The following is a 27,588-nucleotide window of genomic DNA, read 5'->3' as shown; positions in this document are numbered from 1 at the left end:
CTTAAATTGAACACATACTAATCTTCCAGATATCACCTTTTGTTAGGACTCAGAGTTACGAATGACTCTGAACACACCAACATTTTCTTACTCAGTTCCTGTCTGCACCAAACCCAAGAGACTCTAATAGTTAGGCAGGAATATCATCGCCTCTATTCAGCCTGAAGAAGTTACAGAAGATGGATCCTCATCCCTCTACAACCCTTAAGATTAAGCGCTCCCTCGTAAAAGAGGGTAGGGAAATATGTCAGAGGTGTTCAAAATAGGGCAACTCCATCTTGAATAGGGGCTGGGTAAAATGAGGCTAAGACCTGCCAGGCTGCATTCCCAGGAGGTCAGGCATTCTTAGTCACAGGAAGGGATAGGAAGTTGGCAGGACTGGTATCACAAGATACAGGTCATCAAGACCCTGCTGATACACAGTATGCGGTAAACAAACCGGCCAAAACCTGCCAAATCTAAGATTGCAATGAAAGTGACATCTGGTCATCCTTATTGCTCATTGTATGTTAATTAAAATGCATTAGCATGCTAAAAGACACTTCTACCAGCACCATGACAGCTTACAAATACCATGGCAGTGTCTGGAAATTACCCTATATTCTCTGAAAGGGGGAGGAAACCTCAGTTTCAGGAAATTCCCACCCCTTTCCTGGAAAACTCATGAATAATCCACCCCTGTTTAGCATATGATCAAGAAATAACTATAAAAATAGCCAACTAGCAGTGTTTGGGGGTGCTCTGCCTATAGAGTAGCCATTCTTTTGTTTCTTTGCGTCTCTAATAAACTTGCTTTCACTTTGCTGTGTGGACTTACCCCAAATTCTTTCTGGTGCAAGATCCAAGAATCCTCTCTTGGGGTCTGGATAAGGAGCCCTCTCTGCTAACACTTGCATGATACCTGAAGAGGTCAGCCTGGTCATTCACCCAATGAACATGGGTTAAGCCCTCCCATGTGCCTGGCACAAAGAGGGCTGAGGACTGCAGTTCTGGAACACCTAGGCTCTGAGAGGTGATGTGAGTGTGGTAGCAGGGCCAGGATTCTAGCCTGTGCCTGGAGGGCCAACACCTGCACCTTCTCTGCTACCCACGCTGCCTCTGTGACTCAGAGCAGTTAAGCACTTTAGCTCAGGGTGGACTCAGGGCTGCCTCCCCCTTCCTGAGCAACCTAGGGGCTCCTGTGCCCCATGCCTGTGTCCAGTTCCCAATCATCAGGGGGCCTCAGACTCCTGCCTGCTCTGACTTTCTAGGCCTTTGAATCAAACAAGACCCCACTGGATCACCAAAGAGTTAAGCAAAGGAAATCCCTGCCTCCCTTTATCTCCGCAGAACCCAGAGGCTGAAAGGGAGGGAGCAGGGAGGAGGGGAAGTGGGAAGCGGCTCTGCCCTCTCCCTCCGCCCTCCCTCCGCCCTCTCTCCCTCCATCCCCTCCTCTCTCCCTCCTCTGCTGGGCCTGGGGGTCTGGGCCAGCAACAAGTTAGTGTTGCAGACATGGGCCAAGGAGCCAGAGGCCATGCAGTGGCTCAGGGTCCGTGAGTCGCCTGGGGAGGCCACAGGACACAGGGTGAGTGACCAGAGGCTCCTCAGCTTGGGGGCTGGGGTCAGAGCCTGGAATTCCTCTCCTCCCTCCTTGCTTCCTGGAAGCATCTCGGGCCCTGCTCTCTCCCTCTGACTGGGACAGCCTCTCCAGGCTCTCCCCTCCACATTTCCTCCTGCCTCTGGCTGAGGGCTGCGCTCCACTGCTCCCGGTTTGTGCCCGCCCCTACCCGGGCACACACAGACTCAGCTCTGCACGGCCTGCCTGGACCGAGAAAAGTTGCCCTGCCGCTCCCTCCCCAAAGAGGTCCCACCTCCTCAGTGGAAGCAGCAAGGACCCCAAAAGTCCTCCCTGTGACTTGGTTCCCACACTTAGTCCCTGCCTGGCACCCACCCCCAGAGCTAGTTCGTGATCCTAGCTGCGGTTATGATTCCTCGTTAACGGCTTCCTGATTCCTGCTCCCAGGCCACGGTTCTGTGTCTCACAGCCTTTGACTCCCATCCGGCTGGGGCCAATAGGAAACAGAAATGCTCCCAAACCATGCCAGTCCTCTGGGAGCAGTTCTCCTTCCCATCCCATGCAGGCACAGGGAAGAAGTCAAAGCACACTTTTTTTTTTTTTTTTTAAGTGTTTTATAAGGCAGGCACTTTCCCTGCATTGAAGTCCTTCCAAATTACCTGGGAGGGAAAGGGTGGTGTCATCTCCTTGTAAGTATCAAGGAGCAGGAAGCCCAGAGAGGTTCAGCCACTAGCCCTAGGTCACACAGCTTGCAAACTATTCTGGGTCTCAGATTTGACTCTAAGACCTCAGCTTTTCTCATGAGGTCATATCTATGGCTGGGAAAAAGAAGGGAATTTTGGGATTTCCAAAACCACTGTGATTTATCATTTATAAGTAAAAGTTGAGGATGACAGTCTCAGACAGGGAGGATGTTGATCTCTGAGGATTTGACCTCCTTATTGAGCAGAACCAGGAACCCAACCAGGGTGGGCAGAGAAGAGCTTGGGAAGAGTCACCTCCAGGAAGAGGGAGGTGGTTCTGGAGACTTCCTGCCCAGCCCCCTTCTCCTGCTGCTACCACCCAGCTCTGGGGGTGGGGGGCAGGGCTCCTGCCGCTTTATTTATTTTTAATTTTAATTTTTGAAAAATAGAGACAGGGTCTCACTATGTTGCCCAGACTGGTCTCGAACTCCGGGACTCGAGTGATCCTCTCTCCGTGGCCTCCCAAAGTGCTGGGATTGCAGGAGTAAGTCACTGCACCTGGCCATCCTGCCACTTTAAAACTCTGCCCTCACCTCAGTGCTCAGCTGAGATAGGGTGGCATTTTAAAAAGTAATAATTGTACCTTGTCTACATGTATTAACCACAAAAAAAATATTTTTGAATTCTACTAAATGTTAAAGGAGAACAAAAAGGAAATAAACAAAGAAACGCCAGAAGTGTAAAAACCAGTCTGGTTTCAAAAGCAAAGTTTCTGATCCTGTGATAACTCGGCGCCAGCCCCCAGAAGCTGCACCACCTCAAAGGTCTTTTTGCCCGGCTTCCTGCCCACCCAACCCAGGACTGTCTCTAGCGCCTGGTGTCCAGGCTACTTCCTGCCTCTCTCCTGGAGCCCTAGACCCCTTCTTGGCCAAGGCCAGAGACAGATCCTCACCAACACTTACACTTTTCTGATCCTTTAGAATTTTTCATACCTCCTAGTCCTACCCCTTAATTCCAGTCTACCACCTTGGCATCTGATTGGCAGGTCTAGATGATTGACACAACCATCTTCCAGTGAATTAACTCTCTCTCCAGAACCCTCCCTGCAGGGCTTCTGGATAAGGTCGGGTTGCATATATTGTTGACTGCACAAAGGTGCTGAGCAGGGAGGTGGACTAGTGCCAGCCCTTGCCAAGCTGTACACCCTCAGCATCACTTCCCTCCAAAGGAGACTCTTATCATTTCTAATTTGTCCAGAGGGGCACCTTCCTTACTTTGCACAAAGGCACTCTAAAGACTAGCAATGGGCTACAGTCAAGGACCCAGTATTCCTTCTTCTGACTGCTCAGCGATGCAATGACACCATCATCGCGCACCACTCCACATGCTCTCATGGACGTTGCTTTCTGTCTGCCAGGATCAATGAACTCTCCTGTCTCTTTTTTCAGAACTATGGTGTTCTCACACCAAAGCGTGGGCTCAGCCACCCATCCCCTCTCCTGAGAACAAGCCTACAGAACCCTCCACGTTTGTCCCCAGTGTTCACTAACCTCTGTCCTCCTGCCCGGAGGGCATGTGTTTGCTGGTGATAGTGGAGTCGGTGGCAAGAAAATGCCAGAGGGAGGTGCGCGGGCGGGAAAGCATTTGATGGTCTCCTGGGTTGCCACCCATGGCCAGCTGGGGCATCTTCTCACCTGCCCCAGCAAAGCTTCCTGGGATGGCTGTCTGCTCTCAGCTGTGGCTGTTTTCAGAGGGGCTTCATCCTTCCAAGGCCTGTGTGTAGCAGAAGCCTCCATGGACTGGGTGCCGGGAGACCCAGCATTCAGGCCCTGCCCTGCTAGTCTCCTCCCAATCTTGGGGAACTTGCTGCTCTGTGGAGGTCTCAGTCTTCTTGTCTGATAGATGGGGACAATAACCTTCCCTCTGGAGTTAGGTCCGGAGTGCTCTGGCTGGGGGAGGCAGCACCTGCCCACCCCAGGCATCGGCACATAGTAGATGTTGAGTGAAGTGTAGTTCCTGTCCCTCCTTCCTTGTTCCAGGTCACCATGGGGACAGCTGCCCTGGGTCCCCTCTGGGCAGCGCTCCTGCTCTTTCTCCTGATGTGTGAGATCCCTACGGTGGAGCTCACCTTTGACAGAGCTGTGGCCAGCGGCTGCCAACGGTGCTGCGACTCTGAGGACCCCCTGGATCCTGCCCATGTGTCCTCAGCCTCTTCCTCCGGCCCCCCCTACGCCCTGCCTGAGATCAGACCCTACATTAACATCACCATCCTGAAGGGTGAGTGCCCTCCCGTGGGGCCTGGTAGTGGGCAGGGAGGGCCAGGGAGCTGAGGTGGAGGGAGTAGAGGGCAGGGCGGAAACCTGTCCAGACTCCTCTTTCATTCTGAGTTATTGAGCCCCAATGTGAGCCTGGACTGTTCCAAACACTGATGACGGAGTGTGAACAAACCAGACCAAGATGCCTCCCGCCTGAGCGCCTGTTCTCGGTGGGGAGACGGGCTGTGAGCAAGGGACACATCACCTAAGTTAGTGGAGTGGAATGTTCGATGGTGATCAGTGCTCTGGGAAATGAAAAGGGGCTTCAGGAGTGCGGGTCTGGGCTGCAGGCTGCATATTGAATGGGGTGGTCAGTGGAGGACCCATGGAGCACAGACTCCTAAGAAAGAGGTGGTGGAGGAGCCTCCTGGCAAAGGGCACAGCTGGTGCAGAGGCCCTGGGGCAGGGCCGGGAGATGCACCAGGCTCAGATCACATGGGGTGCTGTCACCACCGGCCACTGTAGGGACTTGGGCTCCGCTGAGTGGAGTGGGAACAGTGGCAGGTTTGAGTGGGACAGGGACTTGATCCCACCCAGGTTTCAAATGGATCCCTCTAATGTCATGTGGAGAGCAGCCAGCGGGGGCCAAGGGTCAGAGCAGGCAGCCCTGTGGGGCCTGTCCAGGTGAGGGCCATCCAGATGAGGGCTGTCCAGGTGAGGGCTGTCCAGGTGAGGGGCATCCAGGTGAGGGGCGTCCAGGTGAGGGCTGTCCAGGTGAGGGGCGTCCAGGTGAGGGCTGTCCAGGTGAGGGGCGTCCAGGTGAGGGCTGTCCAGGTGAGGGGCGTCCAGGTGAGGGCTGTCCAGGTGAGGGCTGTCCAGGTGAGGGGCGTCCAGGTGAGGGCTGTCCAGGTGAGGGCTGTCCAGGTGAGGGGCGTCCAGGTGAGGGCCGTCCAGGTACGGGCTGGCTACCCACTCTCTCAATAGGATGCGGAAGGACTCGCTTCCCTTCCAGGCTGTGGTGGCTGATGGCTGTGACCAGGCCTTGACATCCTTAGCTTCCGTCTCTGCCCACAACAGCCCGTGAGGTCAATATTTTCTTATTCCTCTCACTTTGCAGATGGGGAAACTCAGTCTTCTGGGGCCACACAGCTGTCAGGGATGGAGCCAGGATTTGTTTCTGAGCTCTCCCCGGGGACACTCCACTGCACAGCCAGTGGTCACCTGGCACCCGGCCTGCCCTTGTTCTGATTTCGCGGTGAGGACATTGCTCTTCCTCACACCCCGCTCCCCACCCAGCTTCCCCAGGGCTGACTTAGCTCTCGGCATGAGGTTGGAGAGGTGCCTGGCTGCTGATGGTCCCTCCTCATTGCCCTCCCCAAACCCAGGGTCACTGCTCCTGGGCCCAGCTCAGCAGCCTGCTGGTAGATGGGTAGGCTGCCGTGGCTGAGGGACCCTGGGCTGGCTTTGGGAGTCCTGGGTCCCAGCCTCACCTCTTCCGCCCCCTTGCCCAGTGAGTCAGGCTGGTCTCTCCCCCGCCCTGAGCTTGCTGCCTTATTTGTAAAAAGAAGATAGCCCCTTCATCCTGTCCACTCTCCACTCCTTCCTTTCCTTGGGCTGGGGCACAACAAACTTTCTGCACAAGGTCTGGAGCTGTGCAGGTGAGGACGCGGTTCTTCAGCGGGGCGGTGGAGCCAGACCCCCGCAGAGCTGTGGACTTGCCCTGCCCAGCTCTCTGGGCTTCCACCTCAAGGTCCTGTGCCCTCCTTTCTGTCCCCTTCCCCACCTGTGGAAAACACAGGGCCTTCTAGCCCATGCAAGGATGTGGTTGCTGGTGTGACTCCAGGCACTGTGACAGGTGGCAGGGAGCTATGTGAGGTCGGGTCCCTCCAGGCGTGGGTGGTCACCTGCTTTTCTTATGTTGAAAGTCAGCCTGGACTAAGGGCCGGGCAGGGCTGTGCCTGCCTGGGGGCCATTGTAAATGCTGCCAGACCTCAGAGCAGGTCGGGGTGGGCCAGCTGTGCTGGGTGAACTGTTCTGCCCCTTATTTGCAGGGTTTGCAAAGTGCTTTCCCACAGGAAATTTTGTTGAGGGCTCACAAACATCCCTGAGGTGGACACAATCCTCTTTAAAATATAGACCAGAAAACCGAGACCCCAGCCGTGGAGTGCCCGAGGTCTCACGGGGCAGGACTGCCAACCAAGGGCCTCCTGGCTGCTAACCTGGGCTTTTCCTCCAGGTGGGCAAAGGTGTTTTTCTTGGTTTCTTCCCTGGGTCAGAAACCCAAAGTACGTTCCAGCACATCCCACATCCCCGCCAGCCTGGACTGTGCTGTGGTCCTGGGGTGGGGGCCTGGGCCTGGCCTCCCAGAGACAACAGTCGGACCCTCCCTGCTGGGTGAGGGGAAGTCAAGTCACCCTGGGGACAGACCATATTTTAAGTCCTGCCTCTTCTGCTCCTGCACTGTGTGGCCCGGGGTGAGTCCTTAACCTCTCTGTGAAGTGAAGATGGTCATGATGTTTTCTTTAGGCAGGCATTTGCGGAGGCAATGTCTGGCATACAGTAGGTGCTAAATAAATGCTGGCTTCTTCTCGGGGCCAGGACAGGGGCACAGCCATCACAGATGAGTGTGGGCACCTCCTTGGAGCAGGCTCAGATGTCCACCCTGACTTGTCCCCTTTTTACCCCCACAGGTGACAAAGGGGACCCAGGCCCAATGGGCCTGCCAGGGTACATGGGCAGGGAGGGTCCCCAAGGGGAGCCTGGCCCTCAGGGCAGCAAGGGTGACAAGGGGGAGATGGGCAGCCCCGGCGCCCCGTGCCAGAAGCGCTTCTTCGCCTTCTCAGTGGGCCGCAAGACGGCCCTGCACAGCGGCGATGACTTCCAGACACTGCTCTTCGAAAGGGTCTTTGTGAACCTTGATGGGTGCTTTGACATGGCGACCGGCCAGTTTGCTGCTCCCCTGCGCGGCATCTACTTCTTTAGCCTCAATGTGCACAGCTGGAATTACAAGGAGACGTACGTGCACATTATGCACAACCAGAAGGAGGCCGTCATCCTGTACGCGCAGCCCAGCGAGCGCAGCATCATGCAGAGCCAGAGCGTGATGCTGGACCTGGCCTACGGGGACCGCGTCTGGGTGCGGCTCTTCAAGCGCCAGCGCGAGAATGCCATCTACAGCAACGACTTCGACACCTACATCACCTTCAGCGGCCACCTCATCAAGGCCGAGGATGACTGAGGGCCTCCGGGCCACCCTCCCGGCCGGAGAGCTCAGGTGCTGGTCCCGTCCCCTGCAGGGCTCAGTTTGCATTGCTGTGAAGCAGGAAGGCCAGGGAGGTCCCCGGGGACCTGGCATTCTGGGGAGACCCTGCTTCTTTCTTGGCTGCCATCGTCCCTCCCAGCCTATTTCTGCTCCTCTCTTCTCTTGGACCTATTTTAAGAAACTTTCTAACCTAAATATTCTAGAACTTTCCCAGCCTCATAGCCCAGCACTTCTCAAACTTGGATATGCATTCGTATCACCTGGGGTTCATGTTAAATGCAGATTCTGACTCAGCAGGTCTGAGTGGGCCCAGGATTCTGGGTTTCTAACAGGTTCCTGGGTGATGCTGATGGGGTCGGTCTATGAACCACACTGGAGCAACCAAGTTCTAGAACTTTCTCAATATTCTAGTACTTTCTGAACATTCTAGAATCCTCCACACATTCTAGAAATCTCCCAACATTTTTTTTTTTTTTTTGAGACAGAGTCGTGCTCTGTTGCCCAGGCTAGAGTGCAGTGGTACAATCTCAGTTCACTGCAACCTCTGCCTCCCAGGTTCTAGCGATTCTTCTGCCTCAGCCTCCCTAGTGGCTGGGATTACAGGCGCCTGCTACCATGCCTGGCTAATTTTTGTATTTTTAGTAGAGATGGGGTTTCACCATATTGGCCAGGCTGGTCTTGAACTCCTGACTTCAGGTGATCCACCCACCTCGGCCTCCCAAAATGCTGGGATTACAGGTGTGAGCCATCGTGCCTGGCCTCTTCCAACATTCTTAAATTCTCTCATCCCTCCAGGGCTCCCTGTGCTATGTTCTCTTTACCCCCTCCCCCTCTTCTCTTGCTCAGGCCTGCACCACTGCAGCCACCGTTCATTTATTCATTCATTAAACACTGAGCACTCACTCTGTGCCGGGTCCCGGGAAGGGTGAGGGGGTCAGACACAGGCCCTGCCCCTGCCCTCAGTGACTGGCTAGTCCAGCCCAGGCGGGGAGAGATGTGTGCATAGGTTTTAAAGCAGACCCAGAGCTCATGGGGGCCTGTGTTCTGGGTGTTCAGGTGCTGCTGGTCCTCCATTACCCACTGCTCCCCAAGGCTGGTGGGACAGGGTCCTGGTGGCAGGGGCAGGTATCCCCTTCCCGTTCCTCATCCACCTGCTCAATGCTCATCGTTAAAGCAAACCCCAGGGGGCCTTGGCCAGGTCAAGGGTTCTGTGAGGAGAGGACCCAGGAGTGTGGGGGCATTTGGGGGGTGAAGGGGCCCCCAAGGAATGGAACCCACACCCATAGCTCTCCCCACAGCTGATATGGCATCCTGCGAGAAGACCTGCCCTCCTCACTGGGATCCCCTTCCTGCCTCCTCCCAGGGCTCTGCCAGGGCCTTGCTCAGTCCCTTCCACCAAAGTCATCTGAACTTCAGTTTCCCCAGGGCCTCCAGCTGCCTTCAGACACTGATGTCTGTCCCCAGGTGCTCTCTGCCCCTCATGCCCCTCTCACCGGCCCAGTGCCCTGACTCTCCAGGCTTTATCAAGGTGCTAAGGCCCGGGTGGGCAGCTCCTCGTCTCAGAGCCCTCCTCCGGCCTGGTGCTGCCTTTACAAACACCTGCAGGAGAAGGGCCAGGGAAGCCCCAGGCTTTAGAACCCTCAGCAGGTCTGGGGAGCTAAAGCAAAGGAAGAACCTCGGGCCTTCCGTTTCTTCTTCCAGGGTGGGGTGGCCTAGTGTCCCCCTAGCCTTCCAAACCCAGGTGGCCTGCCCTTCTCCCCAGAGGGAGGCGGCCTCCGCCCATTGGTGCTCATGCAGACTCTGGGGCCGAGGTGCCCTGGGGGGTGATCTCTGGTGCTCACAGCCGAGGGAGCCGTGGCTCCATGGCCAGATGACAGAAACAGGGTCTGACCAAGTGCCAGGAAGACCTGTGCTATAAACCACGCTGCCTGATCCTGCCCTGGCCTGACCCTGCCACGCCCTGCCGTCCAGCATGATTAAAGAATGCTGTCTCCTCTTGGCAATTCTGACTGGTTCTTTCTGCTCGGCTCCCTCTGCCCACTCTGTGTGCTCCCTGCCCACAAAGAAGCGAGCCCCCAGGTCACTCACGCAGCTGGCGCGCCTTGGAGCTAGTGGCACCAGCATAGAGTCAGCCGTGTCACTCTCTGGTTGTGACCTCGGGCAAGTCCCCATATCTCTGCGCCTCGGTTTCCTGTCTGTAAAATGAGGACGATGGTAATCTACCTCATGGGGTGGACATAAGGATCAGATGCCAGGTTGCTCAATGAGTGCCGCATTCATGCTCAGCATCTACTGAGCGCCAACTGTGTGGCGCAGAGCTGAGCACCTGTGCCGTTTATGCTCCAGTGAGGCACACGCAAGCCCCCCCACCTTCCGCCCCGGGGACCCTGTCACATGTTTTGTGTTTAATTATGATGAGAGAACTGTTGGATCTTCTCCGTGGGAAAACACACACTACTACATTGTACAATGGAACATCTTGATGGATCTGGCTTTCTTTTTTTTTTGCACTCCAGGCTGGAGTGCAGTAGCGCAATCTCGGCTCTCTGCAACCTCTACCTCCCGGGTTCAAGTGATTCTCTTGCCTCAGCCTCCCGAGTAACTGGGATTACAGGCGCCCACCACCACGCCCAGCTAATTTTTGTATTTTTAGTAGAGATGGGGTTTCACCATGTTGGCCAGGCTGGTATTGAACTCCTGACCTTGTGATCTGCCCGCCTCGGCCTCACAAAGTGCTGGGATTACAGGCGTGAGCCACCGCGCCCGGCCTGGCTTTCTAATATGTCGTCAAGTTTGGACTCTGTAGGCTAGCCTGGTGGCTACTCACATAAGTATATTTAAAGTGACCGACACTGATTTCCCAACAGACTTGACCGGGCATCCTGCTCTACTCTGTGTTGTGTTGCATGGCTTTTGCGCACCAAGTGGAAGAAGCGTGCTATCAAGAACCGACCATCTGCACCTGTGCCAGGATTCAGCCCAGCCCAGCAGCCCACCTTAAAGGGGCGGATCGGTCTCCGTTTCCTCGGAGGTCCCCTGACACTGAAGGGAGGCTTCCCACTGCACCTCAATGTCATACAGCTCTTGCCAAAGAGGCTCCTCCCATGTCAGAGGCTACCCCTGGGAGCGATCTCCAGCGTGTTTCTGGGCCAGGCTCTATTTGTACACAATCAGCCTCACCAGCCTCGGGACAAAGGCTGCCCTGAGTGCCAGCCAGGAGCCTTTTGTCATGTACAGTACAAGGATGAGCCATTTGCTGATTGCTGAGGCAGCAAAGCTTTGAAACTTCTTGCCCAGTGCCTGCAGGAGGATTGAAGCTTGTCCTTTGTAAACTGAAGCCAAGTCCCCCAGACAGTTCCAGGCCACATTAGTTCAGGGAACAGAGGCTGGCTGTCTCTCTGTCATCCCATCTGACCCACTGCACACATTCCTCCACCCAGGGCTCAGATGTGGCCTCTGGACTGTCTAGGCCAGGTTTTTTTGCACTAGGTCTGGGTTTCTGACTCAATGGCATGGCCCGGATGGGTGCTAAGAGCCACTAGATCTTTGTGATAAGCTTCTCCCGACAGGCACGTTCTTGGCAGGGGTTGGGCAAAGGTCCTGGGAAACTGGAGGCCCCCCAATCCTGCTGCCAGGTCTGTGGGGCACAGCGTCCCCCAGGAGATCTGCCATGCTTAGTACTGGTGACCTCAGCAAGCTGGCTGAATGCCCGTGTAATCACCTCTGGGGCAATCCTTTTCAGTTATATATTTTGAAAATGTTTTCCACCTGAAATGTTAGGCAATGAGGAAGGGGAAGGAAAGGGTGATCAAGAGGGGAAGCAGGCATGGGAAATGAAAAATACCGCTGACAAGGAGTGTACCTCAGACAGGGCGACCTCACCCCCACCTTGCCATCGTTTTGTTGAGTGGCCTGGGGCAAGTACAGGGAAGATTAAGGGGGAAAGGGTGATTAGATGGGAACCTGAGTTAAAATCAGGGGCAGAGCTGGTGCAGGGATTTTAGCTTGATCGTGTCCCTGGTGACCTACTGTCTGGAGAGATGGGCCGGATCCATTTCATGGGCTAGGTTAGGTTGTGTCTGGAAGTGTTCAGCCTTCCTGGGAAGATTTGCACAGGAGCTCCTCTGCCACATGGGAGTGTGGGGAAGGGAGTAGATAATTCTTATGTGGTGATCTGGGAAGGCTTCTTAGTGGAGGGGACATCTGGGAAGGGCCTTGGAGGGTGAATAGGAGTCTCAAAGGCACTTGACATGGGGCAAGGAGCCGATGAGAGGAAAGGGTTGCAGGCGGACCAATGTAGTGTATGCGCTGGGCAGTGGGAGAGACCAGTAGGTTAGATAAATGTCTGGAAACGAGGCAAGGAGAGCAGAATGGGGTTTGAGACAGGAAAGGCATGGAATGTCAGGCTAAATCTAGGGTTGACCTCTTAGGTGCTGGGGTGCCTTTAAGAGGCAGATCACTCTGCAGCCAGGTGGAGCATACGCTGCAGAGGGTGAAGCTGGAGGCAGTGAGGGGGCCTGTGCCGTGGTCCAGGGGAGGACACACAATGCCTAGAAACTGGGTGAATCATGATGTCATCCTGGAGGGGGAGGTGTGTCCCCAATTGACTTTGAAGTTGGTGAGAGATTCAACAGCAGAGAGGAGGCAGGAGGGCAGCTGGGGGGTGTTGGGCGGGGTGGGGTCCAGCTTGGATTAAGGGTCTACCAGGCTGTTTCTCCCACAAGGCTTTCATCAGACAGTGGGAAGCCAGCAGGCCGGGGTGCCAGGAAGTGGGCTCTTGTGGCAGCTCTGCCCAGGAGAGTCCCTTGTTTGGCTGTAGGACTGGAGGGTGCTGGGTAAATTGTTTAGCCTTTTTGGGCCCCCATATTGTCCTTATCTGTAATATCAGATGCAAAAGCCCTTCTCTCTTAATCCACCGAGGACTTCAGGGTATCCAAGGCTGCAGGGGCATGGCTATTTTCAGAACCCCAAACCAGGACCCATGGAGAAGTGGCAGTGGGGCAGAAAACGTGAAATTAGCAGCAGTTGTCCCAGAGAATACTAAGTGTACGGGACAGGGCTGGAGAAGCCTGAGAGAGGTGGTGAGTGCTCAGACGCTGGTATGTATGGAATCTGGAGCCAGGCTGCAGGTTCTGACCCCAGCACACCCTTTCCTTAGACCAGCTTCTGGCTCAGGGCACACAACATTATTTTTCCTATAGTATGACCTGGGCTTGTCACTTCCTCTCTGTGAGTCTTGGCTTTGTTCCGATAGAGGACTCCACGTGATGATGTATCTGGGTATTAGCAGTGTCTGGCACACAGCTGTGCTCAAACGGCATGGGTTCGATGAGTGACCTCTCTGAGCATCGTGGGGAAGGTGCGGAGGGAAGTGAGAAGCAACAGTCCTTGGCCAGGGAGGAGGCCCTGCAGCCCCCACTCCTCTCCCCGCCTCCTCCTCCACTTGGCAGGCCCGTCACAGTAGCCACATACTGCCACGTGTGCATCTGGAGGAAAGGAGAAACACAGGCAGAAACTTAACATGACCAGAAACAGATGTCAAGAACATTATGGGTGAGGCCAGCGGGTGGCCGCAGGAGCCAGAGAGGAAGGAGGGATTTCCAGGACACGAGTCAAGGGTGCGCGGGGCTAAGCTGGCGTGGCCTTGGAGCAGCTGGCCTTCAGAACCAGGAGGACAGGAGGCAGTAGTGGCCAGCACCTGGGGGCTGCGGTCGTAGCACACAGTCAGGTGGGCTGTGGAGTTGCAGCCTGGAGGTGGTGGCATTGGCGGCAGAAGTAGGGTTGCTTCGCGGGAGCAAGGAGTCATTGGAGAGGGCTGGCTGTAGGCACGTGGAGGAAAGAGGTGACCCTCTGCAGGTCAGCAGTAGAGTGGGGAGGGTGGGGCGATTCCTGTAGGTGGCTGGCTGCTCTTCACTGCTGGTGGGAAGGAATGGATGCCACAAATGCTGATGTATACAAAACAGGCCGTGCTGTAGTTCTCTAAGTAAATTTCACTCCCATTAGGCATTTCCATGGGCTGAAGTCAAAGAAATGTGATTTTGGCCAGCTGGGATTCCTCCCCGCCCCCCGATATTTCCCTGCGGCTGCATCTAAGTGCCCTTCCCTGCCAGCAGGGAGGAGCTGGGGCACTCCATGTCCACGTATCCTCTGCAGAGTTTGGCAATTTCCCATCTGCTCTGGGCTCCAGGTCCCACTCCCATACCTACTGAATCATGCTCACTCCCACAGCGCCTCCCGGATCCTCATCCCTCTTGGGACACCTGGGTGCTCCCTGTACACAAGTTCCTTGCCTCTCTGAGGGCTGTCTCACCCAGCCCCATCTGCCCGGATACACCCTGGGGCCATTTCTTCCCTGGAGTCTCAGCCACCTTCCTAGGGTTCTGCCCAGGAAGAGAAGAATGGCCCCTTTGAAGCTCAGATGTCCCAAACCTGTTGGTGATCTGCCTGGGAAGGAGGGGACAGGATCACTCTGGCCAGGAATCCCAATCCTAACTCATTTCTTGTTTCCCCTCTGCACCTCCTCACCCCGTCACCCAGGGGTGATGCTCCTTGAGCTCACCTGAGCTCCTCTGAGTGTCGGGAGAGGGCTCAAGGCAGGCTCTCCCAAAGCTTCTGGTGGGGCTCTCCTTGTTCTGAAACCTAAGAACCTGCAGAAGTCTCCCTTTCCCCCTCTGCTTTTTGCTACGTAGCCTCTGTATTTGTTAAGATGCTTTTGGGTGCAAGGTACACATATTCAACCCAAAGCAGCAAGAGAGAAAAGTAACCCTAAGTCCCAGGTAGGGCGGCTCAGGGTCTGTCAATTCAGCAGCTCAGCAGCTCAGCAGCTCAGCAGCTCACTAAGGACCTGGGTCTGCCCCATAGCTCCACTCTAAGCACAACAGCTTTGCCCTTAGGCCAATGATATATGATCTGGTTCTGTGTCCCCACCCAAATCTCATCTTGAATTGTAATCCAAATTGCAATCCCCACATGTTGGGGAAGGGACCTGGTGAGAGGCGATTAGATCATGAAGGCGGTTACCCTCATGCTGTTCTCGTGATAGTGAGTGAGTTCTCACGAGTTCTGATGGTTGTATAAGGGACTCTTCCCCCTTCACTCTGCACTTCGCTCTCCTGCCAGCATGTGAAGAAGGTGCCTTGCTTCCCCTTCGCCTTCCACCATGATTGTAAGTTTCCTGAGGCCTCCCCAGCCATGTGGAACTGTGAGTCAATTAAACCTCTTTCCTTTCTAAATTATCCAGCCTCAGGCAGTTCTTCGTAGCAGTGTGAGAACGAACTAATACAGCCAGCTTCCCTCAGGGCCACAGGATGGCAGTCCCAAGATGGTGGCCAGGAGATTTCTGTTCTGGGTCCAGGTGTCATATCTGGGTGTCACCCGCCAGGTCCCAATCTGTTCTGCCAGTGTGCAGCCAATCACTGTGACTTGGGTTTTGCAAAAGAGAAAAGATTGATCCACAAGCCTGCCAAGCAAGAAGGTGGGAGAACAGCGTTCAAATCTGCCTCCCCAAAGATAAGGTTTAGGGATATGAATGGGTTAGAGAAGTGGGGTGGTCTAAGGTGTGGGGACAGGTGATTGGCAGTGGGGAAGAATGACATAACCGATTTGTTCTGTACAAGCATAGTTGGGGTTCATGGCATTTCATAGGACACATACAGAAAACGGATGCATTGGCCTGATCTGAGGGTGGTGCTTTTGGTCCTCCAATATCAAATGGCCATCTCTTGGGCACATATACAGGCCCAGTTGAAGGGTCTCAACCGGTTTCAGCTGGCCCAATTCCTGAAAAACAACCAAAGCCGCCATTACCATGGTGACCTATGAATGTTATCTCTAAAGTAGCCAGTGAAGGTTGTGTCAGCATTCAGCGGCAAGGCTTTCAGCTCCCTTGGCCTTCAGCTTCATGGAAAAAAGTCTCAAAACCCAGCGACGAACCCTTCCGTTTCATGGATATGGCAAGGGTGGGTGAAAGAGAATCAGAGATTCTTCCGTCCAGAAGCCTCTCCTCGCTTCTCATTGGCCACAGCTGATCACATGACCGTACCTAACCCAACCTCAGGGAAGCGAGATTTACCCCTGAACCCTGAGGGGCTGGGCTGGAGCCCCAGGCAAGATCAGAGTCCCACCCACAGGTTGGGGTGGGGCGGGGAGAAGTTGTTGAGAGTCCAGTTGGTTCACATTTCGTAAAAGCTCTCTGGCCATATTGTCAGATGCGGGTACCTGACTCAGCCAGGGCGTCTTGGTTCCAGGAAATCTTCCCGGATGTGAGAGGCAGCTGGATCCCTGAGCGTCCCCTGGTTATAGTGTTTAGCAATAGTTGGCTCTGCCCACGAGGCTTCCAGCTCTTGGGGCAGCAGGGCTACAGCAGCGCCAATGCTACCAACTCCAGGACTCCTCCCCAACGCCCCTCGGCAGTTTAGTGTGTGGTTAAGGCTGAGGCTGCTGGAGGCACTGCCTGGGTTCAAATCTGAGTAAATGAGGTAAGGTCACTGAATCTCTCTGTGCCTCAGTTTTGTCACCTGTAAAATGGGGATGATATTAACACTATCTTCCCCAAAAGGCTGTTGTGAGGATTAAAGGAGTAAGTATATGTAAAATACTGGTACATAGGAGGTGCTCTATAAATGTTAAAAATGATTTTAAGGTAGACACTTTCTTATATTTATTTTACAGAAGAAGAAACTGTGAAGTACAGAGAAACTGATTAATTTCCTTCCTTCATGTGTCTTTTGTTTACCCAATCAATAATTATGGATTGATTCCTATTCTATAGGCTTAGACCTGTGCTAAGCACAGGGGACAGTGTGGTGAGCCAAAACCCCACACGGTCCCTGCCCTCATGCGGCTTCCAGTCTAATAGGGGAGAGAGACATTACACAGTCACAGCAGGGCTTCAGCATGGGGTAAGTGCTGTCAAGGGAGAAGCAAATTTGGGAGGGAGAAGTGGTCAGGGAAGGCCTCTCTGAGGAGGAGGTGGTTCAGCTGAGACCCAAAGATGAGAGACACAGCACAGCTGGTGGAGGGGCCAATATGGGTCAAGGCCAGGAGGCAGGAGGCTGCCCAGCCCCTCCCAGGAACTGAAAGAAGGACCCAGAGGCCGGAAGGAGCCAGGTTTTGCAGGACCTGAGATATTCGATCTTGTCCAGTGGGCCACACCGGAAGGAAGGAATGGTTCCTGGGAAAGAGGGGAGGCTTATCCAGGACCTGAGCTATGACTTCTCAGAGGATGGCTGGAGGATGGGAAACACTCTCAAGCTCTTTGGGTGGTTCTCAAGACAGGGCAGAGCTCCTTACAGGAGTCTATGAGGAGCCTTGTGCCCTCAGCCCCACAGCCAATGGTGGCTGGAGCCAGCTTGCACCAGAGCCGACTGCGTGCATGTCTTCCCCATCTCAGGTTCAGAGACATCACGATGCTAGCTTGAAATGGGTCATGGTGGCAGGATATATACTGCTAGAAATTGGCAGATGTTGCAGTTTGCCAATTTCTAGTTAAAGCATTTAAAAATTCTTACAAAACAAAGCCTTCATTAGAAATGCGGCTTGGGTGGGGACTGGGCCCAGTGAAGGAGACACTTTGGCTGTGGCCCCAGGCTCATAAGATCTCCTCTTCTCCGGGGACCCCTCACCATTGCCCACCCCCAAAACCTCAGCCCCTTACCCCACCCTTGGGCCCATCTCTCTACCTCATTCTGGGCCCTATTGGATGGTCGATGGCTCCAAGGGAGGCCCCAACCCCAGCAGGGCCAGCTTGAGTCCTGCTCTGCAGATTTGGGAAGCAGAACCACAGCCAGGAGCTGATGGAGCTGAGTGCATTAGGAGGTGCAGCCAGGGATCCCAAGCACAGCGGGCGCCAAGGTCCTGGGGCTACTCTGGCTTTTCTTTCCTGCAGATTTGGTTGGGGCTCTAGCCCCTTGCCTCCATCCCCAACATCACTTTTTTTTTTTTTAACTTTATCTTTAGCTAATAGGAGTTGAGTTCTCTTGCTCACAACCAGAGAGCCTCAGCTGAGGTGCCAAAGGTCACAGAAATGCAAACCACCTACTTGAGAGGGAGCATTAAAGCAGTAACAGGTCGTTTCAATCCTGACAATGTTAACCGAGCATCTGTCCCAGGAGCTCTGGGGATCCATAAATAGCTCATAAATAGGTCAGATCCCCTTGCGGGTTCTCAACCCAGGGGAAGGCTCTGACCTGCAGTAAAATGAGGGAAACACAGTGTATTGGGGCTATAAAAGAGGTTTATATAAGGTGCAAGAGTAGCGAGCTCAAAGGAGGAGCAACCAACTCTGCCCATATGTGTTTGGGTCTTGAAGTCTGGGTAGGAGTTTTCTAGGAGGAAAGGTGAAGAAGAGGATTGTGAGCAGCATTCTATTCTGTATAATTGCATCTATAAATCCCATAAATACTTTTTGAGAACAAGTCAAGCAGTCTCTTCTCACGTGGAGCTTGCAGTCTAGTGTAGGCAAAGGCATGCATTGGGAATCATGTGGCACATTTCAGGGAGTTATAAATTGCCTCGCGTATTCAGGAAGCATTCCATAGTTTTCGTCCTTCCTCCAGTTCTGCCTGGCTCCCTCCTTCCTTCAGATTTTCCCATCGCCTTCTCGTGAGGTCCATCTACTCTGACTGCCTTGTTTAAAATTGCGCTCCTGATTCTGTCTCCCATTTTTTTCTTTTCTGATAGCGTTTTTCATCTTTTAACCTTCTATGAAATTTACTTAGTCCTTATGTTTATTGTCTGTTTCTCACCCCACTCCCCACTAGACTGTAAGCGTCACAAGGGTGGGCATCTTTGTTTTGTTCACTGTTGTGTCCTAAGCCTCTAGAAAAAGGGTTTGGCAAATAGTGGCTCCTCAATAAATATTATTTGAATGAAAGAGCGTGAGGCCAAGTGTGATGACTCACAACTGTAATCCCAGCACTTTGAGAGGCCGAGGCGGGTGGATCACCTGAGGTCAGGAGTTTGAGACCAACCTGGCCAACACGGTGAAACCCTGTCTCTACTAAAAACACAAAAATTAGCCAGGCATGGTGGCCGCGCCTGTAGTCCCAGCTACTTGGGAGGCTGGGAGAGGAGAATTGCTTGAACCCGGGAGGCAGAGGTTGCAGGGAGCTGAGATTGTGCCACAGCACTCCAGCCTGGGCAACAGAGCGAGCCTCTGTCCCCCCGCCCCCCCGCAAAAGAAGAGCATGAGTCCTAGAATTTGGGAGGTAGTAAAATCCACCCTCATCCATAATATCAGAAGTTCCACAGGCTGGCAGGATCATCCCACCACGTGCCCAGAAAGGCGCTCCCAGGATTTTGCAGGATTTCTTTGGATTTGCTGCGTGTTTATCTTTGAGATTGCTTCATCTCTTTGAGATCAGCAGTAAAGTCCTAAAGGCAGCAGGAATCTGTGTGTTTGTGGAGACAACGAGGAAAGGAACTGAGGGAAGTGTGTGTGGCCCGTGCAGTGAGGCTGGGAGGCCATGAGCCACGTCAAGCAGTGACCGCGTGGTGGAGGACCCCAAATGTGGCAACCTTGGGACTGAGAGGTGGCCAGAAGGGGCAAGTCGACTCCCATGATGCCTCCACAGAGAGGGATGGAGGCTTGGGTTCTAGACTCTCCACCCCCAAGAGGCTATGCTTGTCATTCCCCCAGGCCCTGGGTGGTGCTGCTTCCCCTGTGGCAGACAAGCATCTCTCCACGGCTGGGGGCAGCGGGGACAGTGCAGAGTCTGCCCCCGCTGCTGGCCTAGCTTGTCCACCCCTGTCTATGAGGAGCTATTGCTCTTCTCAGCTGCTCTCCTGTTAGGTCTTGGGACCTGCATCTTCTGTGATATCAGCTGCTAAAACACACCCCATCTCTTCTGCAAAACAGGTAGCTCATTTCACCCCCAACCTTGGCAAACACCAAACTTCCTGCAGCTGCTTTGGTTTTCTTCAGGGCCTTTCTGCTGTGTTCTGGTCTTCCTGAAAGAGTCTTGTTATTCTTTCCATCCATATCCACTGTCTGTCCATCCATCTGCCTGTCCGTCCGTCCATCCATCCATCCATCCATCCATCCATCCATCCATCCATCCATCCATCCATCCTTCCTTCCTTCTCCCCCATCATTCCTTCTCTCCCTCCATCATTCCCTCCATGATCCCCCCATTCATCCTTCTTCTGTTCATCCATCAGTCCATTTTCCATTCACCCATTACCCACCCTTCTATCCACATCACAATGACTAAGCACCTCCTATGCTCCAGGCACATACCAGGCAGCATAAAGTAATACAGAATGAATGGGATTCAGTTCCTGCCCTTGGGGAGCACCCACTTTAGTTGGGGAGAGAAGGAAGGCCTCTGGCAGGTACCTAGCCCCATCAGAAAGCAAGGGTAAAGGCCTGGGAGGCTTCACGGAGGATGTGAACCCGGGGCCTGAAGGATGATGAGTCCACGGGATAAGAAGGCAAAGGAAGGATGCCACATGCAGGGCAGGGAGGGGGCAAATCCTGGGAGGAGGGGGAGGCGTGCAAGTGATTCTGCGTTCTGTGTGGCCAGAGGATTGGATGCAAAGGGGGATCTTCAAGAGGGGGCCCAGTTAGGGATGGCCTTGAAGCCAGACTCAGGATGCTTGGATAGGGTCTGGAGGGCAGTGGGGAGCCCCTGAAGAGTTGTGTGCAAGGACTGCTCTGGCTGCAGAGTGAAGGGTGACATGGCAGGGTCCCATTAACAAATATGAACCCCTCTGTAAACAGAACCCCTGTGTAAGCAAGAACCCCTCTGTAAATGTGTAAACAAGAACCCCTCTGTAAACAGAATCTATCTGTAAGCAAGAACCCCTCTGTAAACAAGAACCCCTCTGAAAACAAGAACCCCTCTGTAAACAGAACCCCTCTGTAAGCAAGAACCCCTCTGTAAACAGAATCCATCTATAAGCAAGAACCCCTCTGAAAACAAGAATCCTTCTGTAAACAGAACCTCTCTGAAAACAAGAATCCTTCTGTAAACAGAACCCCTCTGAAAACAAGAATCCTTCTGTAAACAGAACCCCTCTGTAAGCAAGAACCCCTCTCTGTAAGCAAGAACCCCTCTGTAAACAGAACCCCTCTGTAAGCAGGAACCCCTCTCTGTAAGCAAGAACCCCTCTGTAAACAGAACCCCTCTGTAAGCAAGAACCCCTCTCTGTAAGCAAGAACCCCCCTGAAAACAAGAACCCTTCTGTAAACAGAACTCCTCTGTAAACAAGAACCCCTCTGTAAACAGCATCCCTCTGTAAACAAGGACCCCTCTGTAAGCAAGAACCCTTCTGTAAGCAATAACCCCTCTGTAAACAGCATCCCTCTGTAAACAGAACCCCTCTGTAAGCAAGAACCCCTCTGTAAGCAGAACCCCTCTATAAGCAGCGCCCATCTGGCCCTGGGCGTGGAGAGAAGGAGAGGGAGCTGGGGAAATATTAGGCTCTGGTGATAACTGTTGTTCCCCACCTGCCTTCAGCCACCTAGTCTGTGCCTTGGCTCCTGCAGCTCCCTCTGTCTTGGGCCCTTTCTCTCGACTCATTCTGGCCTACGGAACACATCCCCATCCTCCCAGAGAAGAGGAAGAACCCAGCCTTCCTCAGGTGCCTCCTGCATGCCAGGAACTGTGGGTGATTGCTTCTCTGTGTGCACAATCTCATGCCGTCCCCATGAACCTAAGAGGTGGGGAGTAGTCCCATGTTTCAGATGCGGAAACAGGCTCAGAGAGGTAAAGGAACTTATCCAAGATCACACAGCTAGGAAGTGGCCAAGGTGGGATGGGGACCCAGCCCTCACTGCCTTTGCACAATGACCCACTGCCCACAGCACCGATGCCACATCCTCTGGAGCCTCCCTTATGGCTCCAGCCAAGCCACGCTCTATTTTTGGGTTTCTGTTTTTGTGTTTTGTCCTTTGCAGGCGTTTCAAACTGGGCATGCTCTATGGCTCTCGTACTCATTATGACCACATTTTCTAAGGACGAAATTGCACAGACAGCCTGAAAAAGTATTTTTTCTGTCTTGTTACTTTCTTTAATAACGTCTTAGCCAGTTTAGAATCAAATCACATGTATTTACTCTTCTCACGTGATACCAGGACTGTTCTGAAAGTTCAGGCCAAGGGTTACCACACTGACATAATTTCCTTAGTTATAATCATTTGCATATTTGTCCTCCCTCCGTACCAAGAGCAGGTACCCTGAGTTAGAGTTCAAATCCCACACATCCTTGTCATTCCCACAGTGCCCGGCATGGTGCTGCCAGCAGGTGCTCAGCAAATCCTTACTGAGCTCATGCAAGGGGGACAGACACCGCCTCAGCCCAACACCAAGACCGTCCTCCCTCCCTCCCGCACCCCTTCCCTTCCTCCCTTCCTTCCCATCTTTCAACAAATGCAGTTTGAATGCATTTGTCACACAAAGCTTTAGGCTCAGAGAAGCTGTGGGACTCCATGCACTTCACCTGCTGCCTTGAGGCACCGCAGTCCAGCCAGGTAGACAGACACCAGGCAAATCCTCCCACCTATGCCCGGCTGATTAGGAATACGAGCATCTGCTCCAATGATGGGCAGAGCAGGGCAGTGTCCACTTTAGATGCGCGGGGTGCTGGGAAGGCTGCCCTGAGAAAGTGACCGCAGGCTGAGGCCTGGGGCAGAGAGAACGTGGGCAGGGGCTTGAGGCAGAGAAGAGCTTGGAGGTTTCCAGGAACTGCCAGGCAGCCAGGGGCAGTGGGGCAATGGAGAGAAGAAGCCAGAGAGGCTGCAGGGCTGGGCTTTCCATGGCGAGGAGGCCTGGATACTGCATAAGTGCAGCAGGAAGTGTTGGGTGGGGTCTGATTTTCACTTTACAAGGGCAGTCGCTGGGACAGAGGGCATGGGACTCAGGGAGGGACTCAGGAGGCAGAGAGATGGCGGGACGAGACTGAGGGTGCCGGCCGGGGCTGGGGGTAGAGGACTGTGAGTGCTTGGCACTTGGAGGCAGTCAGAGCTGGCCTGGGCAGGGGTGCTGTCACCCAGGGCCGAGGAAAGGGATGCAGGAGGGGCAGAAGGCAGGCTGGAGGCTGTCCTAGGAACCCTAAATGTGGGGGCCAGGAGAAGGAGGTGCTCCCGTTTCTGATCTGTACCAATCAAGGGGAAGGTGACAAACTGCTTGGGTGGAGTGTCTTTCTCTGAGTCTGGGGGTTAGGTGGGATGAGGGGACCTGGGAGGCTGGAGGCCAGAGTTCACACTCCTCCCCTGCTGTGTGACCTAAGGCTGAAAGCTGCCTCTCTCTGGGCCCAGACGCATCATTACCTATGCAGCAAGGAGCTGGGCCTGAGAGCCTCCGAGATCCCTTGCAGATCTGCTGGTCTCGGCTGTCTGTCCTTGGTCTGCCCTCATGCTGTCTTCCCTTCTGGGAAGCCAGGGGCCCAGTTTGCTTCCCCTGCTTGTCCTGTGGGCACTTGCGACTCCCAGGGAGGCAGCAGACACGGTCCAGCGTGGCCACGCTCCTGGCTGCGACTTCACCTGCCTCCTGCAGAACAAGCCTCGAGGAGGCTGGGGAGGTGCGCGCACTGCCCTCTGGTGGTAACTTCTGGGCCCACCCATCATTGTGCCCTGCTGTTTTCTAACTCAATTATTCTTAAAGCGATGATTGAGCGCCTTTTGCATGCAAAGTCCCGAGGTAGGCATGAAGTAGTTGGGCAGTTCGGATGGGGGAGAAGGCGTCCTGGATGTGGAGCCCAGGGTGTGACTCTACGCGCTCCTGATCCCTCCCAAGGCCTAGGCGTCTTCCCTCCACCATGGGAACGGAGCAGTGGTGGCAGAGCTCCTGTGGCTGCAGTGAGGGTTCAATGGTTGAATGCGTGGAGCACATCTTAGCCTCACTTCTGGCCCAGGAAGCACAGGCTCCGTGTACAACACACGCAGCGGCACAGTGCCTTCAAAGGGGGCGTGTGGCTGTGTGCGTGGATGTGCCAGTTCTGGGCTTCCTCTCGGCAGGAGGTGGGGGGGCGGGGAGGCTCTGGTGCTGAGTGCCCCCTTTCCATTGCGGTCCTTTGGTGCAGTGGAGGGTCCCCCCAGTAGCAGGGGCATTTCCAAGGAGCCAGGACTTCAAGGGCCTAAGGCTGGAGGGGCCCTGTCCAGTGCAACAGAGAGACCTTGAGGATGGGTGGTGAGGTCACCTCTCCCTGCCCAGCTATCAGCTGAGCTGGATGTGCATGGCTCAGGTTTGCACAAAGGAGGCCCACCTGTTCACAGGAGTTCTGGAAAGAATACACCTGTGGCAGAGAGACACACACGTGCACACCAGACAGGCCATGATCTCGCTCTCCTGGCGAGGAATGATTTCCTTGCCGTAGGGAGAATTCAGGGGAGTCTGGACCTCTTGAGGAGATGCTATAGAGGGAAGTTGTGGACGGTTGGATTCAGGATGTTTTCAGCTCCAAGTGTCTGCTTTAGGCCGGTCTGCACCTGTGTCCTCCCCGCCTCTGTCCCTCTGGCACTTGCCCTGGGTAGGCCTGGCTCAAAGCCCTCTTCTCCCTCTTCCCCCAACCCCTCAAATAATAATAAAATAAAATAAAATAAAATTAAATTAAAAAAAAAAGCCCTCTTCTCCATGAAGCCTGCCCTGAAGAGGCAGCTGCCCAGGAGCGTCTGCACATCTCATACAAACTTTAGCTGTGATTATATTGCATTCGTTCCCATGCCTATTTCCTGTCCCTGCAGCTAAACTCTGGGCTCCTTGAGGGCTGGGTAGGGTCCTGGGCATCTTTTGTGGCTGCCATAACTCCCAGCCCTGAGCCAGGATAATACAGACGCTTGACAAACGCTCCATGACTGGCAGGTGTTCCTACCTTCCGTGCCTGGGAAAATCATGATTCAGACTCCCCCTGGAGAGGCCACGGTTGGAGAAGTAGTACGAAGGACAGAGTGGGTTCTGGAAGGCCAGAGGTGCACGGCCAGAGCAGGCACAGATGCGGCCAGCCATAGCTCAAATTCCCATGGCTCTCTTTTTCCAAAGGTGGCGGCAGCCTGGCAGTTTAGGAGCATGTGCTTAGGAGCCAGATGGCCCAGGCCCACATCCCATCTCTGACACTTATCACCTGTGTGGCCCTGGGCGAGTTATTTAACCTCCCCGTGCCTCAGTTTTTTAATCTGCAAAATAGGATAAGAGTCCTAGTCTGCAAGTGCTGTTGTCAGGATTCACTGAGGTAACACGGGGCCTCTCAAACTTCTGCGCGCACTCGAGTTGCTTGGGGACATGGTGAAAATGCAGATTCTGGCTCAGGAGGGCTGGGCTGGGGCCTGGGCATCTGCATTTCTGACTAGCTCTCAGAGAACGCTGACGCTCTTGAACCTGAAACTGCCCTCGGCATAGTCAGGAATCAACATGTATACTTAGAATAGGGCCTGGTGCATAGTAAGGGCCAGAGGAGTTACCTAGTACCTCCCTGGGAAGGCTATGCTTCTAGAACTTTCTGCCGTGTAGCATTCTGCCCTCTGCATCCCTCGTGGCCCTCTGTTCTCTGGAGCCTCGGTGATGCTGGAGCCTCTGATGTCTCTGAGGTGGGCTGTTCAGAGCCTCCTTGGTAGTCTGCATTCTGGGCCTGAGGAGGGACAGACAGGAGGTGATTTCAAGAGAGAGAGAAACAGGAAGAAGGCCCAGTGGGGAGAGGTGGCTCGCCCGGCCCACTCAGCTGAATGTCCAGGGTTGATGTGAGCTTCACAACCTAAACCACACATCTCGCAGCTTCCACCATCCCCCCTGCCCACGCCCCCGCCACCCGGCCCCTCACCCCTCACTCCTGCCACACTGCTTCATGCAGGAACGGCACAGATGACTTCAGCCAGAGTGTCAGCAGCACCTCTGGGCTCAAACCACAGGCCTGAAGCCGCTGACCACATCCTCCCGATCAAAGCACCCCCGCGCCCCCTCCTCACTCTGCTCCCCTCCTCTGACCCCTTGTGCACTGGCCAGGTCTCTTCTGGCCCCTGATGCCTGGCTTAGGGCAGAGTGAGGCTGGGGTTTTCGGGTACTTTTGGAGAGGTGGAGGAGGTTGGGGGTGAAGTAGTGGGGCCGAGGGGCAGGGAGCGCAGAGGGAGAACCCTGTGTTGACAGGCTACATGGCTGACTGTTGCTTTCTGCTCTGCTCTGCAGGCCGCCTCTTCTCACGCACCCTCACGTGTGATACAGGTGATGGTCTTGGGGCTGTTTCCAGAGGTCCCATGTGCAACCCACAGAAAGTGGTGTGGGAACAGCAAAGCACCTTTGTGCATGAGCAGCAGCTGTGGCACTCTCGGCCTGTGCTGCTGCCTGCCACCTGAGCTCCACTGTGGGGCCATTTCTCACAGAGCAGCTCCAGGCACTGAGGAATGAGCTGGTCTCAGTTTCCTCCAGCCTGGCCCAGTAAGAGGGTGACAAGCCTGGGGCCCTTCGTCCCCTGCTGCTTTCAGGTTTGCTCATGAGTTCCCGGAGGCCCATGAAATCAAGGTCACAGGCTCAAGCCCATGTGGGTGGTGGAGACGAGCATCCCTCTGCTCCACTCAGGTAGCAGCCCCAACCCTTCCTGGCTTTCTCCCGAATGGGGGAGCCTCAGGGCGGGGGTGTAAGGCATCCTCATGCCAGGAGCCCCTCCCAAGGGCTGAGGAGAGTCCCTCCTCCCTTGAGGGAGGCAAGGTACCAGTTTGGATTCCTCCAATCAGAGGATGCCTTTCCTGGAAGAGCTTCTGGGATCATCCAACCCAAGCCCGTCCTTGCGGGGCATCTTTGGTTCCTGCTTGCTCAGTAGGCATCAGGCCTCCTGCTTCTAGAAGCGGCCCCCCATTTCTCTTTGGGGGATCTGCCTTCCTGCATTTGGTGAAGTCTTGGTTGAGCTGTCAATCAAAGTACGCCACCCTTTCCAGCTGGAGGGTGGGCATTTGACCTGATCTTAGCCAATGAGACTCTTTGAATTCTAGTGAATAAAGCCAGCAAACAGCTGGAGGTTGGTGCCTCAAAGGGGTCTGTGCAGCTGGACCACACTCAGCTGTAGGTGCGGCTGGTCTGGAGTCTGCCCGTCCCTGAGGTCTGGGTCTTCAGCTCCCTCGAGAACCTGAGAACCACTCCAGATCCTTTAACTAGTTCTGTTTGGCTCAAGTTAGCTACAGCCTGTTCCTGTGGTCTGTAGCTCCAGAGCAGTGATGACTGCAGGGAGCGACCCTAGTGAGTTGGTGGCACTGCTGGGGCTCAAACTTAGGTCTCCAAACTCTCAGTCCAGTGCTCATGCCCCTGGGGAGAAGCCTCTAGCCTGGGGACAGGGGTGGGACTGAAATGAAGTGGAACTGAAGGGAAGAAATGAGTGTTCTCATCTCATGGTCTGGTTCTGGGGTGTGGGTGTTGGTGGTTTGGCTGCTGGGCAGAGTGTGAGAAGGTGTATAGAACTAGGCAGGCAGGGGTAGGATGCGGTCAATTAGACAGGTAGCCTTTGGCCCTCACAATCCCCTGCCTCTTCCCCAGTACCCCTGGCATGTGGTAGGATCTCTGATCTGGGGTAGAGGGGTAGGGTGGGGGTCAGGGATGCAGGGCCCTCCAGGGAACAGGGATTTGGTAAACAGAGCCTGTGCCTGACCTGATTTAGACTAACCAGAATGGGTTTGTGACTCCGTGTGGTAGAGGATTCACAGTGGGACTGTCTCTAACTCACTTTGAAAGTGAAACCAGCCACTCACCAAACATGGGGGCCCCTGCTGGTTCTGAAAGCTCTGGCAGCCTCTTTATTCACCAGCCACCCAAAGTATAAACCAGTTAGCAAGACAGCTTCAAGGTCAGCCAGCCAACTGGTGTGTGCATGGGCCTCACCAGGCCTTCCAAGTGCGCATTTAGGTAGCCTTCCAGC

At 54.4% G+C, this 27,588-nt stretch overlaps 1 protein-coding gene across 2 annotated transcripts; it reads left to right on the top strand.

Annotated features, from left to right (window-relative positions):
* The first annotated feature begins 1,339 nt into the window (after positions 1–1,339).
* C1QTNF6 (C1q and TNF related 6) lies at positions 1,340–10,723 on the top strand. 2 transcript variants are annotated; one of them, XM_063663291.1, is made up of 4 exons: positions 1,403–1,564; positions 4,278–4,515; positions 7,184–7,767; positions 10,623–10,723. In XM_063663291.1, exons 1-3 carry the CDS (start codon positions 1,514–1,516, stop codon positions 7,729–7,731), a joined length of 837 nt encoding a protein of 278 aa, XP_063519361.1. In that variant the 5' UTR covers positions 1,403–1,513; the 3' UTR covers positions 7,732–7,767; positions 10,623–10,723. The 2 variants fall into 2 exon arrangements, with proteins under 2 accessions (XP_054325404.1, XP_063519361.1); XM_054469429.2 differs by lacking the exon at positions 10,623–10,723 and having other exon boundaries at positions 1,340–1,564; positions 7,184–9,758.
* Positions 10,724–27,588: the final 16,865 nt, after the last annotated feature.

The sequence above is a fragment of the Pongo pygmaeus genome, chromosome 23 (assembly GCF_028885625.2).
Source record: "Pongo pygmaeus isolate AG05252 chromosome 23, NHGRI_mPonPyg2-v2.0_pri, whole genome shotgun sequence".
Lineage (NCBI taxonomy): Eukaryota > Metazoa > Chordata > Mammalia > Primates > Hominidae > Pongo > Pongo pygmaeus.
The sequence above is the reverse complement of the archived record's forward strand: the minus strand, read 5'-3'. Positions and strand labels throughout refer to the sequence as shown.

What these genes read in the sequence shown, in the direction of transcription:
- C1QTNF6 (XM_063663291.1), top strand. Translation starts at nt 1,514, where the DNA reads ATGCAGTGGCTCAGGGTCCGTGAGTCGCCTGGGGAGGCCACAGGACAC. An exon ending in GGGAGGCCACAGGACACAGG is followed by an intron (nt 1,565 to 4,277) that starts GTGAGTGACCAG and finishes TCCTTGTTCCAG; the next exon opens with GTCACCATGGGGACAGCTGC. An exon ending in TAACATCACCATCCTGAAGG is followed by an intron (nt 4,516 to 7,183) that starts GTGAGTGCCCTC and finishes TTACCCCCACAG; the next exon opens with GTGACAAAGGGGACCCAGGC.